This window comes from Neophocaena asiaeorientalis, unplaced genomic scaffold (genome assembly GCF_003031525.2).
Source record: "Neophocaena asiaeorientalis asiaeorientalis breed wild unplaced genomic scaffold, Neophocaena_asiaeorientalis_V1.1 scaffold332, whole genome shotgun sequence".
Lineage (NCBI taxonomy): Eukaryota > Metazoa > Chordata > Mammalia > Artiodactyla > Phocoenidae > Neophocaena > Neophocaena asiaeorientalis.
This window is the reverse complement of record NW_020173111.1, coordinates 2,126,433-2,146,088: the sequence shown is the minus strand read 5'-3', so window position 1 is coordinate 2,146,088 and position 19,656 is coordinate 2,126,433. Positions and strand designations below refer to the sequence as shown.

The following is a 19,656-nucleotide window of genomic DNA, read 5'->3' as shown; positions in this document are numbered from 1 at the left end:
GGCACAGACTGAGGAACCAGATTGATTCAAGTGTGCACCCCTGTTCTGCTGCTCAGTGACTGACCTTGGACAAGTAGCAGTCTCTTGGTGCATTGGTTTCCTCGTGTCTAAAATGGGGATGATAGTGCTGTAAGTACCAACCTTACAGTGTGGTGCTGAGGGAAAGTAAACTAATACAGAAAACACGTAGACATTTGGTATGTTCTCAATCAGTGTTTCCTTTGGCTATTGTCATTAATAATTAATTATACGTTTCTTTGAATCACAGAATTATGAGGTAGAAGGTTTCAGACACCCTGAATGTCCAGGAGGGAGGGGCCTAGGAATCTATAATTTTTAAGTGATTCCCAGATGATTACGATGAACAGCCAGGTTTGGGAACCGCTGTGTGTAATCCGTTTTAAGTATGGCCCAAGCACTAGAAGTGTCATCGTTTCCTGAAATCTTATTAGAAATGCAGAATCTCAGGTGCTACCCCAGACCCAATGAATCAGAATCTGCATTTTTAACAAGATACCCCGCAGTGACCTGTATGCACGTTAAAGTTCAAGGAACACTGCTTCTCTTCTACCAGTGGGAGTAACTGGGTGATAACTACAGGCTAAGGATGGATTATTTCTCAGTTATTCCCATTGGTAGAAGAGAAGCAGTCAGGCTAAGCCAGTGTGTAGAGGAGCCTGCACTTCCCTTCCCTGCTGCTTAGCCTGTAGGGATAAGTGCCTTTCTGGACTGGGTCACTGTGCACCGTTTAACGGGAAGAAGAGAGTTATAATGGTGCCTGCCTCTACCACTTACTGGTTGTTTGGCCTTGATCTAGTCATTCAGCTTCTCTGAGTCTCAGTGTCCTCAGCTGATAACGGAAATAATACCCAGACCATGCAATAATGTGCATGAAGTATCTAGCACATTGCAGTGTCTGCACACATTAGTGCCTCCCCCCTCTCCCGCCCCCTTCCCCCTTTCAGTGATGATCTGTGTGGTAGTTCTGTTCCCTCAGAAAGGGCCACCAGTCGAGACCCAACACCATTCTCTCTGGGTAGTTTCCTTGCCTCTTGCCCTTCTTTCAGCTATCTCGAGCATATCATTGTACTACAGAAAACCGTACGTATAGTCTTCTTTGCCACTTTTTTCTGTTAAGTGCCTTTTACTTAATGGAGACTATCTAAGAGGGCTGGAAGAACTATAGGAGTTGAATAGTGGAGCTGGTATAGGAATTAGGTGTGATGAGATCTGATAGAGGCAGCCCTTTCATGAATTCTTAGTAAGTTGACCATATGTTTTAGAAAATTAATTTGTATTTTTAAAAAATTGCTGTTTAAAAAAAAATAACCACCATGAATTCATATGATTTCATTTAAAGTCTTTTAGACTAGTTGCAAGCAAGAATTAACATGGAAGATCCTTGACATCAGAAGATCCTTGAATTGTAATGAGCATTATCTTTTTTCTGACCAGGGAATTAATATGATAAGAGGAAGTTCAGGGACTTGCTCTGGGGACACCAGAAGTAGATGGCAGAGAGTTTAGGTCAGAGGATTGGCAATCGTAGCAAGTAGGGCATTGGAAGCAACAGCAGGAGTAGGAGATAGAAAGGCCCATTGTCACTCAGCCGTATAAATCTTAGGGGACTGAGGGATAAGGCAGGATTGTGAACTCAAAGCGTATAATAAAAATTGTTATAATAATAGCTTTCCTCTATAAGGTGGGTACACTCCTAGGTGCTTTGTATATATTATGCATAATCTTAACATCTCTGCAAGGTATAGGAATAATAGATCAGAGAGGTTGAGTAACTTGCCTTCAGTCACTCAGCTAATAGCAACAGAGCTCGTTTGAAATCATGTTGAATAGCAATGTGAGTGATGAGACTGTTTTAAAAGCTAAATTGAAATAGCAAATATATGCCAGTTAAAGTAAAATTTATTTTGTCTGTATTGACCTTTATGGCTAAAGGGTTAACATGTTAGCCTATCTCAGAGGGATTTTTGGAATGTTGCAGAATTATCCTTTTGGGATATATTTCCTTTATACTCTGAGGCTAATAAAGAGGTATCGTTTTTTTTTTTTTTAAAGTCTGCAGTTCAGTGAAACAGCAGTTTCAACTGAATATCACAATACAAGGGTTGTTTGACCATGGGATTTTGACGATGACCCATGATAAGAGATCCATTTTACGTGACAGCCTAGTGTATAGTTAGATGTTTATCTGTATGTATGTGACCAAAACACGTTTCATGGAATAATTTTTACCCTTACTAAACGTGAGGTACTTGATTCTTTCTGTTTAAAAATTCTTTTGTAGTCCAGTATAGTGATTCTTAAAGTGTGGTCTATGGACCTCACTTCCCCTGCCTACAAAGGTACCCAAGAACCTTGTAGGGGGGTCTTCAAGGTCAAAACTCTTTTCATAACATTAAGATGCTTTTTGCCTTTCCTACTATGTTGACATTTGCACTGGTGTTGTGTAAGCAATGATGGGTCGTCCTAGAGTGAATCAAGGCACCAGCACCAAACTGTACTGGTAGTCATTATTTTTTTTACCACCACACCCTTGTACTTAAAGGAGGGGCGAAAAAAGTCAGTTTCATTGATATTGTATAATGAAATGTGTCAATATTGAGAAGATCTTTATAACTTAGTGAACCAGTATTTTATAAACAAACAATGCAAGATGTTATGTAATCATGATAGGTGAAAATTCATTCAAAATGCAGGACAGGCCAATGGGTCTTATGAAAAAAATTCATTGATATGGTTTCAGATGTCACACTGCAACTAACTTTTAAGGAACTGTTACTTTTCAAGTTTTGGTGTAATATTAAGGAAGAATATCCATAGATAGGTGAAAAGACTATTAAAATACTCCTACTTTTTCCAAATACATATCTGTGGAAGGCCAGATTTTCTTCATATACCTTCACCAAAATAACATATCACAACAGATTGAAGGCAGAAGCAGATATCTTAGCCATCTTCTGTTAAGTGGGATGTGAAAGATATTTGCAGAAACAAAATGTAAGACAATGGCACTGTTCTCACTAAATTTTTTGTTTTATAAAATATAGTTAATTTTCATAAAATGTTTTATGTTAGCATAATGGTTTATTATTGGTATTTTAAAGTGAATTAACAAATATTTAAAAAATTACGCAGTTTCAGTTTCTAATAGGCAAATACTAATCCTTATTAACTCCCATAAACAAAAGTTCTTTGGGATCTCTAGTAATTTTTAAGCGGGTAAAGGGATTCTAAGACCCGAAAGTTTGAGAACTGCTGCTCTCATTTTCTTATTTTTTAATAATGGTTGAGATCTCTTAAATTAAATCAGTCGTGAATGGGTCTTGACTCAGTTTGAAAATACACTGAGCCAGAGTTACAAGAATTGCATTGTGAAGGCAGGTAGCACTTTGCTAGATTTTACTAAAGTTGAGTTGATGTGGGAGAACACCCTAAGGTGCGAAGTAAATTGAGTAAAGTTTAGATCTGGAAATTAGCTATTTGCAGTCATCCTTCAAACCCCATCCAGATCTTGCCTCCCATGACTTCCCGTGTTTGTAATTTCTTCATGCCTTTCTCACTGCATTATCAACTTTGTACACTTGTTCCCTCTGGACCTTATATTTACATTTTATTGCATGATTCATGTTGTGCTTATTTACATGGCTGTCTCTCTTACTAGACTATGAGTTCCTTAAGAAAAGAATCAGTAACTTATTTGTCTTTCTATTTCTGCCATTGTGCCAGACACATGAATGTCCTTCAGTAAATATTTGTTGAAGGAATAAATAAATGGGGAGAAAAAGGGAATGGCCAGGTGAGGCCAGATTTAGAGTGTTTGGAACTTGATCATGTAAGCAATGGAGGGCCATTAGCATGGGAGTGATATGAGTGGTGTTTGATGAATTACCCTGGCCTGGTAAGAAAATTGGGAAGAGGTGGATGGAGACTGCTGGACCAGCTAAGAAGCTTATTATTCAGTTATTTAGGCTTGACTCAGATGACCCAGGCCTGGATTAAGGTGAATGCTTTTGCCAGAGGTAATGAAAGATATGTGTCCTGAAAAATATTTACAAAAACAGAAACATAATATTACCCCTATTACCTCATATTTATTGCATACTTATAATATCCTGAATATAGTTTTAAGGGCTTTATGTGTATTATCTCATTTAATCTTCACAGCATCCTTGAGAAGGTACTGTTATTATTCCTAATTTTTGATGGTTAAGTGAAAACAATATGTATTCGTTGTTGAAAAATTAGAAAATACAGATAGGCAAAAGAAAAAAAAATGTATGTCACTCTATAAACCCAAACTCAACACCAAGACATAATCACTAAACATTTTGGGAAATATCCTTTTAGACTTAAGGGGAAAAAAGTTATGTGTATGTGCTGTAAATGCCTGAATATGAGGAAACTCTGTATATAAGGCTTTAAGTTGTTTTCCATTGAAAGGACAAGCCAACCTAAATATATAAATTTTTAGGGATGTTGATGAAATAGGCAAATGTCTTTAAAATACTGATTTGATTTATGCATACATGCCTATTCAAAGTCTTACATAATAATTTAGAAACATTTTATTTTCTATGGTTTTGGGAAGAAAATTTATACATACTCTACGGCATCAGTATCTGTATCATTGCTTAGAACCACTGAGTCTTCAAATCGTTTTCCAGGCACTTTTTTGAATCCGTATCTGTTGTAGTCACTGATGATTTTATTTCAAGCTACAAGAACCCATTCAAATAACATCATTATCACCATATTGTATACTGCGTTGCTTTTCAAAAAATGTTTTTATTGAGATGAAATTCACACAACATATTATTCGTCTTTTAGAAGTGAACAGTTTGGTGTATTAGTACATTCACAGTATTGTGCAGGCACCACCCTATCTAGTTCCAAACATTTTCCTCACCCCATACCTATTAGGCAGTCACCCTCCATTTCCCTTTCCTTCCATCCGCTTTCTGCCTCTATGAATTTACCTATTCTTGGTATTTCATATAAATGGAATTCTACAACATGAGACCTTTTGTGTCTGGCTTTTTTCATGTACCATCATGTTTTCAAGGTCCAATCATGTTGTAGCGTGTATCAGCACTTTGTTCCTTTTTAAAGTTGAATGATGTTCCTTTGTATGTGTATACAATTATTTATTCATTCATTCATTGATGGACATGGGTGTTATTTCCACATCTCAGCTATTTTGCATAGTGTGTACAAGTACTTATATGAGTACTTGTTTTTAATTCCTTGGGGAATATACCTAGCAGTGGAATTGCTGGGCCGTGCGGTAGTTCGATATTTAACTTTTTGTGGAACCGCCAAACTATTTTCTTTAGTAGCTGCACCACTTTATATTCCTACCAGCAGTGTACAAGAGTTGGTCAATTTATTTTTAATGAGGAACACAATATGATGGGGAAAGTAAAGAGAAGATATGTGTGGCCTTCGAGTTTATTAGAGCTTTGTATCTCAGATTTTGCTTGGTAGACTTATTAAATATTTAGCATCATTTCAGCGCCAAGAATGAAATTTAGCTTAGGGAGATGTATCTAATCTATTTTAAGTGGCAAACAGACTAAGAAGTGAAGATCAGAGAAGTGAAAGAAGGGAAATTTAAATAGACTGTAAAATTCCTTGAGGGCAAAGGCCCTATTCATCTTTGTATCCTCTGCATTTAATAAAATACTTGGCATGTCATAAGCTGTATTGGGGGGCGTCCCCGAGACTACCCCAGCTCCAATGATTTGCTAGGATTTACAGAATTCATTGTATAGACATACTCATGGCTATGATTTATAACAGTGAAAGGATACAAAGCAAAATCACCAAGGGAAAAATTGCATGGGGTGAAGTCCAGAAGAAATCAGGCTCCAGCTTCCTAGAGTTCTCTTGCAGTTGAGTCACACAGGATGTGCTTACTTCCTTCAGCCAGTGGTGGCAGTGTTGTCTACCAGGGAAGCTCATCAGGCTTAGCGCTGAAAATTTTCTTTTTGGGGCACGGCTGGGAAGGGTTGTTCACGTAGGCACCCTCTGCCTAGCACATGCTCAAATTCTAGACTCCCAGGAGGAAAGCAGTGTTCGGCATAAACCGTATTGTTTGCACAGTTTAGGCACAGTGAGCCACTCTTACCAGTTCTGGGAATAGAACCCTCCTGATATCTAAGTTCCCAGGCACCAGTCAAGGCCAACCAGCAAACTGCCCTTTCTAAGTATAGCAGCCAGGACCGCTTTGTTCATTCTTTTCCCGTACATAGATGTTTAGTTCTTTAAAAAGTGTTGCTAGGTTCTGTGAAGAAAAATAAATGCTATAGTAGGGAACCAGCAGGGACTTGAGTATCAGACCAACCTGGATTTGCATTATTGTAGACAAATTGCATCATTTTCTGAGCCTCAGTTTTCTTAATATTGAGAGATACATTACAGAGTTTTAGTGAGAATACAAAGTGATAACGTATAGAAAACATGAAGCATAATGACTGCCCTGTGTGAAATAAGTGGCTATTAGCATTTTGTTTCAGCTCATCTGTACCAATCTGGGTCCATTCAGGACAAAGAGACTATAAGTAATTTAGACAAGGAATTTAACGTAAAGAATTGTTTACTATAACAGCAGATTGAATTAATAAGGGATTGGATTGTAAGAGGTAAAGAGAACTCTAAGGAATAGCAGATGTAATACAATAGATATAAAATAATGTAATAATATGATTGATAGATGATAATATATCATTAGTATAAAGTTAATTTGTAACAGCAACTATCCTTAGGGCTGAGATAAAGCACCCCCAAAATGAGCTGTCTCTTAAAAAAAAGATGGGGTATTTGGGGTGGAAGTGGTGAGTGTAACAAAGAGCTACTGTCTGTCAGTTTTCTTGGTGGGGAGGTGGGACGAATTACCCTGTTTTATTTTATTCTATTGTAGTGTGAAAGTTTAGTCTACCAGTTACCTATTGCACCTTCTGTTGGGCCTGTGTTGTTAGATACTACCAGATTCATATCCCTTGTAAGCCCTCTTATCTTTGGGTACCTTGAACCCTGTATGGTTTGGACGCGGAATGATGTCCTGTGGTTGCTAAGCAGTCTCTCTTCCTGACCCTACTTGTTGCTAGGATTTGTTTTTGTACGTAATAGCATGGGAACTTAGGTACATCTTCAGTTCCTGTGGTGTTCCCTTCCATGTCCCTGTTCAAAAGTAGGCTTACTACTTGAAAAACAGTAACTTGGGCTGCAAAACAAGGTAATGAAATACCCTGGGAATTTGCTTTTGCTTTTTTTTTTTTCCCCTAGCCATTATGGTCTAAATCAGTCTTTCCCTCCATTGCTAAATGTAAGGTAATGTGAAATTAATTTTCAGTTGGGAGTAAGTCAGTGAAAAATTTGGGCTTGTACCATTGCCCAAGCTTTGTTTGTTAGAGGACATCTTCATTCTTACTTTCCTTTGCTTCCTTTTACTTTCCTCTCCCCAAATTGCATGGTGGCAAGAATTTATTTTGTTCCATTCTCAGTATTTTTCTTCCCCTTCCATTTTGTGAAATGGGTTTGATTTTGTTAGACACAAAAGAAAAACAGTAGGGTGGGTTAAATTTTTTTTTCTAATTGCTTGGTGTAACTTCCTTGTGCATTTCCAGTTTTCTGCACCTGCTCCTAAACAACTCTCATCGTTGATGGAAGCCAGTAAGAAATACTTTTGTAGTAAATCTCTGGACGCTGAACACATGACCTGTTAAGTAGGTGAAGCCAAGGGAGATGGCAGAGGCTCCTAGGCTCCCAGGCTCCTCAGTTAGTGTTTTATTGGTATTGCTTAGGATTTATAGCTAGTACGTTATTTTTTTAATTAATTAATTTTATTTTTGGCTGTGTTGGGTCTTCGTTGCTGCATGCGGCCTTTCTCTTGTTGCAGTGAGTGGGAGCTACTCTTCGTTGCGGTGCGTGGGCTTCTCATTGCAGTGGCTTCTCGTGTTGTGGAGCGTGGGCTCTAGGCGCACGGGCTTCAGTAGTTGCCGCACGCGGGCTCAGTAGTTGTGGCTCGCGGGCTCTAGAGCGCAGGCTCAGTCGTTGTGGCTCATGGGTTTAGTTGCTCCGTGGCATGTGGCATCTTCCCGGACCAGGGATCGAAGCTGTGTCCCCTGCAATGGCAGGCGGATTCTTAACCACTGTGCCGCCAGGGAAGTCCTGCTAGTATGTTATATCACTGCTATATTTCTGTACCGAAAGCAGGGCTTTTTTGATTTTCAGTGTTGTTAAGTCCTCTTAGTACCTCTCTTTTAACTGTATTTTTTAAATGCTTAAGGAAGCAGTTCTTTTCTATTGTACCTCCCAGGTGCAGTATTCTGGGTAATTTTCATTTGGAATGGGCAAATATATCGGCCCATTATGTATATCTAAATAATCATTTAGAAATGACGTTGATGATTTTCAGAATGTATTTAGAAAAGTGGCTTTAAAATCGATTTTACATTGTGTCTTTTCAGCATGCATCAATCCATCACAGTGTGGAGGTCTTGTCCTCCAATAAGAGGTTAGAGGCTGTTAGCCACTCAACTCTCCCCCGCACCCCCAAATCCCATACACACTTTTCCAAAAGATTTTCTGGAGTCCCGTCGTTCTTCTTATAGATGTTAGTTGTGTTATCAATCACATTATTTTATAATTATTACGACTCACAGCTCCTCAAGGGCAGGGATACCAGCACTGCACTTGTCATAGAGCAGTTGTTCAATCCACTTTTACTGAATGAATGAAGATTCTTCTGCTTAAATGGATTTTTCAAACATAGGTGCAATGGGAGCTTCTAAGCAGCTAGTGAAGAATACAAATGTCAGGTAATATTTTTCTTCACTTCCTTCAGTGTCCGTTGTATGTGCACGATCCAGTGTATTTTCCAGTTACTTAAGGATCCTTCTGTTACTCTTTCACACATTCACTTACCAGAAGCTTCTAAACAGGTTTCATTGCTATCTCTGTAGTAAAATTCTTACGGTTGGTATTTTATTTCTTATATATTATTTTTATTTTTGAGCAGCTTCTGTGCCTTGGCGGTCAGTTTCTAAGTCTTTCAGTCTTACTAGGTCAACAACTCTTGCTTATAGCAGCATAGCTGCCTTTCCTCTTTGGAGTTTAACACATCTGATTTCTGTCCCATCTGTTCCATTAGCTTGCCTTGTAATTCCATGTCTGCTTTAAATTTCAGTTATTTATGTATAACTGAATCACTTTGCTGTACACCTGAAACTAATACAACATTGTTAATCAGTTATACTCCAACATGAAATATTGGAGTATTTCATGTAATTCCATGTCTGCTTTAAATTTCGTTATTTATGTATAACTGAATCACTTTGCTGTACACCTGAAACTAATACAACATTGTTAATCAATTATACTCCAACATGAAATAAAAATTTAAAAAAACAATAACCTTCAGTTATTATTTCTACACTGATTAAAAACTCAGATCTGCATGTTTTTAGACAATCATAGTAATCTCTACCAGGACCAGTACTGGTTTGAACTAGTTGTCATGAAGTAGCAGAAGTACTGGATATAGAGTTAAAAGACCTAAGTCTGAAGGCAGCTCAGCCACTATCATTAGCTATTTGGCCTAGAGCAAATCATTTAATCTTTCTGAAATTCAGCTTTGTCATCTGTAAAATGAGGGTTATAAAACCTATTTTCTGCATCTAAATAAGATTATGTGAAGGTGTTTTGTACATTATAAAACACTGGTAGTAGTGACTTCTTTGGTTCTTTTTTATGCTCTAAGTAATACATGAAATTTACACATTGTAAATTCAAATAATTCAGATAAAGCATGCCCTCTCGACCTTCCACAGATCTTATTCTTCTCTCTAGAGGGAACCACTGTTAGAAGTTTGTTGTATATCCCTCTAGATCTTCTCTATGCATTTATTTACTTTTTTATATGCATGTAGAAATACCTCTTTTTGTATTGTGACTTAAAGGGATAGCACACCGACTGTTCTGCTGTCATTTAATATGACTTGAGATAGTTCACTGAGATTTTACCTTTTAAAACACTTGCAGTTTAACAGAGGATGTTGAATAGTCAACAATATCAACAGTAGTTGATAGCACTATTTCCCTATTATTGAGGTACTTTTTAGTTTTTCAGTGTTGCAAACAGCACTGCATTGAAAAATCTTTGCACATGCTTCTTTGAGCACAAGTTCAGGTGATTCTCTAGAGTAGATAAAGAGATCAGGGATATGAAATTACAAGAAGGTATGAGTATTTAATATTTAATAATTATTGTCAAATTGCTTTCCAAAAGAGTAGTCCCAATATGCTTATTTCCTACTATTAGATGTAAAGATATCTATTTACTCTTCTTCCTGCCAATTTGTCATATTTTCATTTTCATTTTTGTCAGTCTATGGGTGGAAAGTGATACCTCAACTCTAAAAGAATGTTCACAGGCAGCAGTGGTTTGTGAGTATAACTGGAAACAATTTAAATATCTATTAACAGGAAAACGAGGGGTAAATAAATTGTGACATAGTCATAAAATAGAATATTAAGCAGTAGTCAAAATTAGTGAAATACAGTGACATGCATAAGTGGAGATAAATCTCATAAAATGAGAAAAAAGGAAATTGCTATACAATAGGATTCATTTCTATAAAATTCAAAAACACGTAAAATTCATGCATTTTGAAGGGACAGATATATACGTGGTAAAATTAAAAACGAAAGCAAACCTTTGTCGTTAAGTATAGTCCACTTTGAGAGAGGCGGCTCGTGTCTGAGTGCTGGAGAGTTCTAGGTAGCCTCGGGTGAGCGATGGGGAAGAAAGGAGGACTACTTTGCTGAGCAGGTGGAGGGGGAAGTCCGTTTCCTCTGGCACATCTCTGTGTACCTGTTATATCTGTCTTTGCTGTTAAAGTTTTTGACAATACTTGCTTGTAGGAATGTACTTTTCTTTTCCTTAAAAAAAGTTTTCTGCATTGTTGAACTCAAGAATATAGTCTATACATGGGATAGTCTCTGGGAGTGACAAATCTTTGTTAGTGATGCTTCAGACGCGCAGGCTCAGCGGCCATGGCTCACGGGCACAGCCGCTCCGCCGCATGTGGGATCTTCCCGGACCGGGGCACGAACCCGTGTCCCCTGCATCGGCAGGCGGACTCTCAACCACTGCGCCACCAGGGAAGCCCATCTTTTTATGTGTTTATTGGCCATTTGTATATCCTGTTGGGGGAACTCCCTGTTTGCAACTTTTGCCTACTTAAAAATTTGGGTTGTCTTTCTAAGAGTTCTTTTATATTCTGACTACAAGCCCCTTACTGGACAAAGGATTTGCAAATATTTTCTCCCATTCTGTTGTCTTCTCACTTACTTGATGGTGTCTTTTCCTCCCCAGCTTTATTGAGACATAATTGGCATTAACATTGTATAAGTTTAATGTGTACAACTTGTTGGTTTGATACATTTATATGTTGCAAAGTGATTACCACCATAGCTGTAACTAACAGCTACATCATGTCACATAATTACCATTTCTTTTTTGTGGTGAGAACATTTACAATCTACTCTCTTAGCAGCTTTCAAGTGTATCATTCAGTATTGTTAACTATAATCAGTCTGTGTACATTAGATGCCCAGAATTGATGGTGTCCTTTGAAGCACAAAAGTTTTAAATTTTGATGAAGTCCACTTATCTATTTTTCGTCATTTGTGTCTTTGTAGTCATATTGAGGAAACCATTGCCTAACCAAAGGTCCTGAAGGTTTAATCCTTTGTTTTCTTCTAAGAGTTTTATGATTTTAGGTCTGTGATCTATCTTGAGTTAATTTTGTGTATGGTGTAAGATAGAGTTCCAACTTTATTCTTTGACATGGGATATCCAGTTGTCCCAGCACCATTTGTTGAAAAGGCTATTCTTTCTAACATTGCTTTTCTTGGCACCCTTTTTAAAACTCAGTTGATTGTAACTGCAAGGGTTTATTTCTGGACTCTCAGTTGTACTTCATTGGTCTGTACGTCTGTTCTTAGGCAGTATTATACTGTCTTGATTACTGTAGCTTTGTAATGTGAGTCCTTCAACTTTGTTCTTTCTCGGGATCATTTTGGCATCTATAATGTTTAAAGGCAGTTATCTTTGGTGTACTCTCTTTAGGGAGACTTAACTTATAAATGTCCAAAATAGAGATTTAGGGAAAAAAAGGAGAACTTGGGTTGTCTGTGATTGAGTCAGCAACTGAATGCCTAATAATTTCTGGTTATTGAACCTCATTTATTTATTTACACATTCTTCTGAATGTCCACCATGTGTTAGACACTGTGCTAGGTTGTGGGGAAACCATGATGAGCAAGACATGGGGTCTGTGCAGGGAGCTTAAGTTGACACCTGGCTTTCATGTTTTTGAAAGGAGTATGGACTTTCGATGATCAACAAAGATATGGATGTAATGAAAGCAGATGTACCGTCAGGTGGCAGGTTTACTCTCGTCATAAACGAAGATCCTATCAAGGAAAATTCTTCTTAACTTACTGTTTTGCTAGTAAGAATGGAGTAAGAGGATGCGTATCTTTCAGATAGCTGTGTTGAGCACCTTGGAAAAACTATGAAAGCACTGTGTTCTCATTTACACCTTTGTGTGCATATGTATCTCCTCCCATTTAAAAGTTCCCTTGAAGGCGAGGGGCTTGTTTTACTGACTTACTCTGTCAGTCATCTAAACTACTTTGAAAATATTAGGTATTCAATATATGTTGACTGAGTAATTGAATGAGTCAAGTAAGCCATAAGCGAGTGCTCATATTGTATGACATTGTATTAAATTAGGGTTTGTGTAGCTTTTATTTGCTATCATTCTTGCCCTCAAGGATCTTTTTTTTTTTTTTTTTGCGGTACGCGGGCCTCTCACTGTTGTGGCCTCTCCCGTTGCGGAGCACAGGCTCCGGACGCGCAGGCTCAGCGGCCATGGCTCACGGGCCCAGCCGCTCCGCGGCATGTGGGATCTTCCCGGACCGGGGCACGAACCCGTGTCCCCTGCATCGGCAGGCGGACCCCCAACCTCTGCACCACCAGGGAAGCCCCAGGGATCTTGATTTAACGGTTAATGTGAGGATGAGACACTCAGTATGAAACACCTTTACAAAAAGAAGATATGTTAAATTATAAATAATATGAAAAGTAAATTGTACAAATAACCCAGTAAATTTTAACTTAGTACACATATTAGGAGTCACTTGAGTTCATAGGATGATGTAGGATGGTAGAGGAGGTCCGGAACAGAGGTAGACTTTCATCTAGGTTTAAAAGAACTGAAGGAAAGCAGATTGACAGAGGGGAGGGACTAAAACTTTTCCAGGTCAAGAGACAGTTCTCAGTAGGGGTGGTACTGTCTCCTTCTTAACAAGGGGACTTTTGGAAATGTGTGGAAGTTTTTGGTTGTCCTAGTGTTCAGGACACTGAAAGCCTACTGGCTTTTAGAAGTTAAGGGCCGGGCATACTAGAGTTCCACGGTGTGAAGTTAGGAATTGATCTGCCCCAAATCCCAGTAGCGCTCTGTTTGAGTTACACGGAGAAGGAAACAGATTTAGCTGTACAAGGAGGAACATGGTGCTTAGGAATAGTGCTCCCAAGCAAATACTGTTTTTTATTTGTTTTTGTTTTTTTGATATCATACGTGCTAAACTGAGAGATGTATATGGTTAGGTAGAACACCTTAGGAACTGGTGGAGGAATTTATGTCTGATCATTCTGGATGATTTTGATGATTCTCAACACTTTCTTTTGTCTTATGATTTTCTTTTCTTTCCTTTGTCTTAGAACGAGCCTCTGACCCCAGGTTATCATGGATTCCCAGCACGGGACAGCCAGGTTGGTATAAGCTGTTTATAACTCCGATAACGCGCGTGTGTGTGTGTGTGTGTGTGTGTGTGTGTGTGTGTGTGTGTGTGTGTGTTTTATCTAAGGATGCTATGATAGAGAGCATTTCCTGAAATTATTTATTTTGGAGAGTGATATGGTTAATTTCAGCAATGAAGTTACATTTAGAGATATAATAAAATATATTTCTTAACCCTAAAAATATTATAATCACATTATTGAAATCGTGGATATTATAGGGGGAAAGTCACTCAGGTACAGTCGTAATTGCTTTTGTTTTCTCTTCTCCAGGCTGTATGATAATTTTTTAACCTGGTTTTCTTGATGTCTCATAATTCTAAATGTTGGACTTGTCTCTTTATTCCCAGCCACTTAGCCCCTGCCTACACAGATTTTTTGGGTCCCTGTAATAATCTGCAACAAGAAAATTCCATTCTCCTCCCTGGGGGAATTCAGCCTTATGGTTTTAATCAGGGAGGACTTTCTTGAGAGAGGGAAGTTTCTGCTGCCTGTCTTTGTTAGATAGGGAGGATGATTGGAAAAAGCCCAGGCTTTATTGTGGGTTAGAGCAAAACTGTTTCCTGCCAGGACACCCTCGGTGTGGTTTAGGTGAGTGTGTAAAATGCTTTCCCTATCCTTTTGCCATTTGGAGCAGGTGAGGCTGACACAGAGTTAGGGTAGAACAGGTTTGGCTGCCTCAGAGAAATGGTGTGGCTTAAGACACCTAACCTCTTTGCTATTTGGGGATGTTGATCTTCTTCAGGAGATTTAAAATGGTAGCTCCTAGAAACATCTCTCAATTTCTAGCCATCATTTATATCTTTGAATGTCTATCCACCATTCCTTATAGGGTTGTCCAGAAAAGGCCACCATTATTAGGCTTGTCCAAGGGATATGTCATCAGAGTGCTAAACCAAAGGGTTGACATAGCTCCCCTTTCCAGAACTTAATTAAATCTCATCAAAACCCCGAAGCTGATCTTAAAAAACCAGGATGGCCCCATAAGCAATAGTCACCTGTTTGAGGGCCTTCCAGATTGAGAGTATTTGCCCAGTTCTGGTATTTTTGGTGTTGTGTTGGCATCAGACTAGTCCCAGGTAGGGTATGGAGAAAAGCGGGGAGAGAAAATGCTGCTCATCTCTGTGTTCATCTCCCAGTGGGATCATCATTGTCGGAATTGAAGATTGTCCTATGGAAGCTCTTGGTGAAAGATACGGTCGTTTACCCCAAACCTAAAGAGAATATAGAGGGTCTTTCTTTTATTTCTTTCTGCTTTGGATCTGCCCTAGATAGAGCTTCTGTAAGCTGTGAAGTTTATGTCCTTTGATAGTATTTCTATATCCTGGCCACATATCAGAAAAAATACTGTTGCCTGGAGATCTAGCCCCCAACAATTCTGATTGAGTGAGTCTAAGATTGGGCTTAGCCATTCAGATATTTAGAATTCCTATAGGTGATTTGTGTAGCCAAGGTCAAAAACTACAATCCTATGGGCTGCTTTAAAACAAGTGCTATTTTCTCTTTCATCATGTACTTTCTACCTAGGACCCTTAAAACGTAAGGGACCATGGTCAGTCTCTGGATCTAGTTTCGTATATACTCATGCAGACATTTACTTATCAAATGTTGCTGATTCTGGATACAGGCTTATTTTAGATATAGGAAGGTAAAACTAATCAAAGTTAAGTATGGGAATAGACTTAATGAGTTTAAAAGAATCTGAAAAAGTACTGTATAATGCTGTGTCCTTCCTCTGGGGATTACAGATCAATAAGGAATTAAGCAAAAGGAATTAAGAGGAATTTGTTAAAGCATAAAAAAGTAGTCTCTGCTTGGAACTACTTTGTTTTTCCTTTCTTTTGCAGCCAGACCCACTTCTGTAGCCTGCACATTACTCATACTGTCTCTGCTGTAGGCCTATGCAGACCCTTTTGCTGTGCTTTATAGCTGCCTAATTTACCTAGAGGCACATTCTGATGGTGACGGTTTATTTTAGTTTATTTTCTTGGGCTTTATTTTGTTTTTCTGTCTGGACCTTTGAATTAGAGATCTTAGCATAGTGCAAACAGGCGAATATTGAATAGCTGCTTGTTGCATTTGATGAATACAGAATCCAAATGAGTCCTGCTAATTAATGTGCCTGACCTTGTGAACTCTCACTTCATGCTCTGAGGTTTGGGAGGCATTTATCAGTGTGAAACACTGGTCACTGAGCAGCCCGAGTTGGGCAGAAACTGAACTTGTGATCTTTACATCTTCCCAGAGTGGTGTGGCTCGGCAAATCCAGGAACCAGAGACTGGGGTGAAGGTGAATTTGGATTGTGTGAATCTTTATTTGCTTTTCCTTATTCTTTTATGTTTCTTTTCTAAATAGATAGGAACCATACCCAGACAGGATTTCTATCAGCATCTAATGGTGATTTTAAAAGAGATAAAAATGATAATCTTTTGACCACTGCAGAGAGCTTTCATCAAATATTTTCTCATCTCATCCTCACCACCACCTCTTGAATGGGTAAGGCAAGTATTTCCTTGGGAAGGATAAGGAAACAGGCACACAGAGATTAAAGTGACTTATCCAAGGTAACAATACAGGTTAGCAGCTGAATAAGCACTGAAATTTGTCCTCTATTTGTTGAGGGTCTTCTATACTGGGGATTCTTGACTCACAAAGGGAAAATGCGGTCATGTGCAGTATGCCTGCTCACTCACTCTACTTATTTATCATTTGGTGGCTTCATAGATCCCTTGACATTGAACTTATGAATCTAGGAGTCCGTGACCCTGGTTAAAAATGATAGCAACAAAGTTCCTTAGCACTAAGTGGGCCAGTATTTCACTGTTACGGTGGCCCTTTTCACCCTGTTACATACACCCCTGGTAACACATTTGAATTAAAAACCTGTGAAGGGGGCTTCCCTGGTGGCGCAGTGGTTAAGAATCCGCCTGCCAATGCAGGGGACACGGGTTCAAGCCCTGGTCCAGGAAGATCTCACATGCCGCGGAGCAATTAAGCCCGTGCGCCACAACTACTGAGCCTGCGCTCTAGAGCCTGTGAGCCACAGCTACTGAAGCCCGCACACCTAGAGCCTGTGCTCTACAACAAGAGAAGCCACCACAATGAGAAGCCTGCGCACCGCAATGAAGAGTAGCCCCTGCTCACCGCAACTAGAAGAAAGCCCGTGCGCAGCAACGAAGACCCAACACAGCCAAAAATAAATCAATAAAATAAAGGAAATAAAAGATTAAAAAAAAAGACCTGCGAAGGAAAGGAGGGGGAAAAGAAACCACCTGTCACCTTGTAGAGGTTTTCCTTTTTTATGCAAGGTCACCTCAGCCTTCTTTCCTAGTTAACAGGCTTTATGGGATGGCAATCCATTGCTTTTATAAAACACTCCAAGCCCGTCACTGTGCTTGCTAATGTGGTCTCTCCGTGCAAGTGGAGGAGACAAACATTGTTCCAGATTAGCAGAAGTGCACACCAGCTCAGAAAGGCTGCATGCTTTATCTAAGGCCATGCAGGATTTTAGGTTGATGACACAATATAGTGGTTTAGATTCCTAGCTGACCATCTCTTTGTGATCTATGTGTGTGCGCACATGCTTATGATAGAGTTCCCAAGTGCTGATTAAGGTTGGAATAGTTTGTGGGTTTGTAACGTTCTCTAAATGAGAGAATGTTTGTGTGCATTAGCTCCAGAGCTTTTCTTCGGGAGGGGCCTGGGAGCAGCAGCCTGCTTAGAAGGGGCCCTCGTTCTGCACAGCAAGCTTACTGTCTGTGCTCATTTTGCTCGTTGATTTGGAATGGCTTTCGGGGGCTCTGGGCAGTACAGGGGGAGTACTAAGGCTCGCCTCTTGTCTGTCACCTCTTGGTGCCACAACTTATGTCTGCTGTAATTAAGGTGACTGTGTAATTTATCATTCAAATTGGGGCACTTTTGAGAGAGAAAAGGGATGCTGATGTGGAAACAGTCCCAGGCAAACCTTGATGAATGGGATGTGTGGTCATCCTAGCTATGATTAAAGAAATACAGTGAGTGTCCCCTTAACTGGAGTGATCAGGTTTGGGACTATGGCACGGTACATTTCCCACACTTGACCTGTGGACATGAAGCGTTGCCATTCACGTTGGAGATGAGAGCACAGACTCTTGGTTGGGTTCAGGTGTTGCATCAGCTATGGAACCAGGAATGTTAGTAAATTATGAAAACTAATGTTGGTGAGGAATTTTGCAGTTTACAGCGTATGCTTCCATGTATCAGTATATTCAGTTTTGATCTTCACAATAGCTCTGCTAGAAAGGTCAGGCTTTATTATCCCTATTTGGTAGCTAAGAAAACCAAACCAGAGGTTTTTACATGAATTTCCCCATGTCACAGAGTTGGTGGCACAGTGAGACTTGAGTCCTGGATTCTCAGCCTCCATGTCTTGTATTTCCCTCTTGTGTTCTTCTGTCAGTGTTCTCTCCTCGTTGAATGGGGATGTTCTCTTCCTCGTGTGGCAAGATAAGATACTATGGAATCTTTGGAGAATGTAACAGCTTGGAAAGTCTTCACATGAACTGGAGGCCCCTTGCATAACTTATTTCTATCAAGTTTCCTTCCTATTTTGTTTGTTAAAATAACTTATGGTCTACAGTGTATCTTTTTGTATTTTATTTACTTATTTTGCCTGCCAGCAGCACTGTGGACTATGATTGTGATTTGCTCTTTAGATTGGAGAACACTGCTTTCTTGGGAGTGTCACGAAAAACAGGCCCATGAGGAATGAAATAAACCTTCCTTTTATAATTTTGCGTCTTTAATGTAAAGAAGATTAATGTCACAGTATTAGACTCTGATTTTTTAAATGCTAGTCAGTGGCTCCTTAAAAAGTTTTTTCCTTCGCTTTTCTAAAAGTATGTTGAAAACTATTATATACACATGCTCAAGTGATTCCCCCAGGAGGAGATGTTTAAGTTGATAGATGTGACTTGGATAATTAGGGATTTAAATTTGGAGTAGCAGCCTTACTTTTAATTTAGAGTATAGATTTTAAATGACCTAAGAGATTTTTTTCCCCAAAGTATTTTCTTTCTTCTTGAGAATTTTTAATTTCCCTTTTTCTAACGAGTTATCTTTGTTATCCCTGGAATGGACTTTATTTTATTTATTTATTTTTTTTGCAGTACGCGGGCCTCTCACTGTTGTGGCCTCTCCCGTTGCGGAGCACAGGCTCCGGACGTGCAGGCTCAGCGGCCATGGCTCATGGGGCCAGCCGCTCCGCGGCATGTGGGATCTTCCCGGACCGGGGCACGAACCTGCGTCCCCTGCATCGGCAGGCGGACTCTCAACCACTGAGCCACCAGGGAAGCCCTGGACTTTATTTTCTGTCCAGTTTTTTGCAAATGTACTTTCAGGGCTTTTACTTATTTTGATTGGGATCCATGGGCAATAGCAAATGCATTTTCTGTCATACTCATTTGGTTTGGTGGCAAAGAAATGATGGCTACTTTTCTTTCCTTGGGGAGATTTCAAATGGAGGACATAGTGAGGGTGTTCAAGTTCTAGCTCAGTGACTTCAAGCCTAAAAAAAAAGGTGGCGGGCTTCCCTGGTGGCACGGTGGTTGAGAGTCCGCCTGCCGATGCAGGGGACACGGGTTCGTGCCCCGGTCCAGGAAGATCCCACATGCTGCGGAGTGGCTGGGCCCGTGAGCTATGGCCATTGAGCCTGCGTGTCCGGAGGCTGTGCTCCGCAACGGGAGAGGCCACAACAGTGAGAGGCCCGCGTACCGAAAAAAAAAAAAAA

At 39.6% G+C, this 19,656-nt stretch overlaps 1 protein-coding gene across 9 annotated transcripts in view; it reads left to right on the top strand.

Moving 5' to 3' along the window:
- Window positions 1-19,656, top strand: part of RBFOX2 (RNA binding fox-1 homolog 2) — a 257,056-nt gene that overhangs the window by 62,746 nt on the left and 174,654 nt on the right. For all 9 annotated transcript variants that reach the window (XM_024743493.1, XM_024743494.1, XM_024743492.1 and 6 more), the window contains exon 2: window positions 13,811-13,861. In XM_024743493.1, coding sequence (XP_024599261.1) covers window positions 13,811-13,861 — 51 coding nt within the window. The remainder of the gene's footprint in view (window positions 1-13,810; window positions 13,862-19,656) is intronic.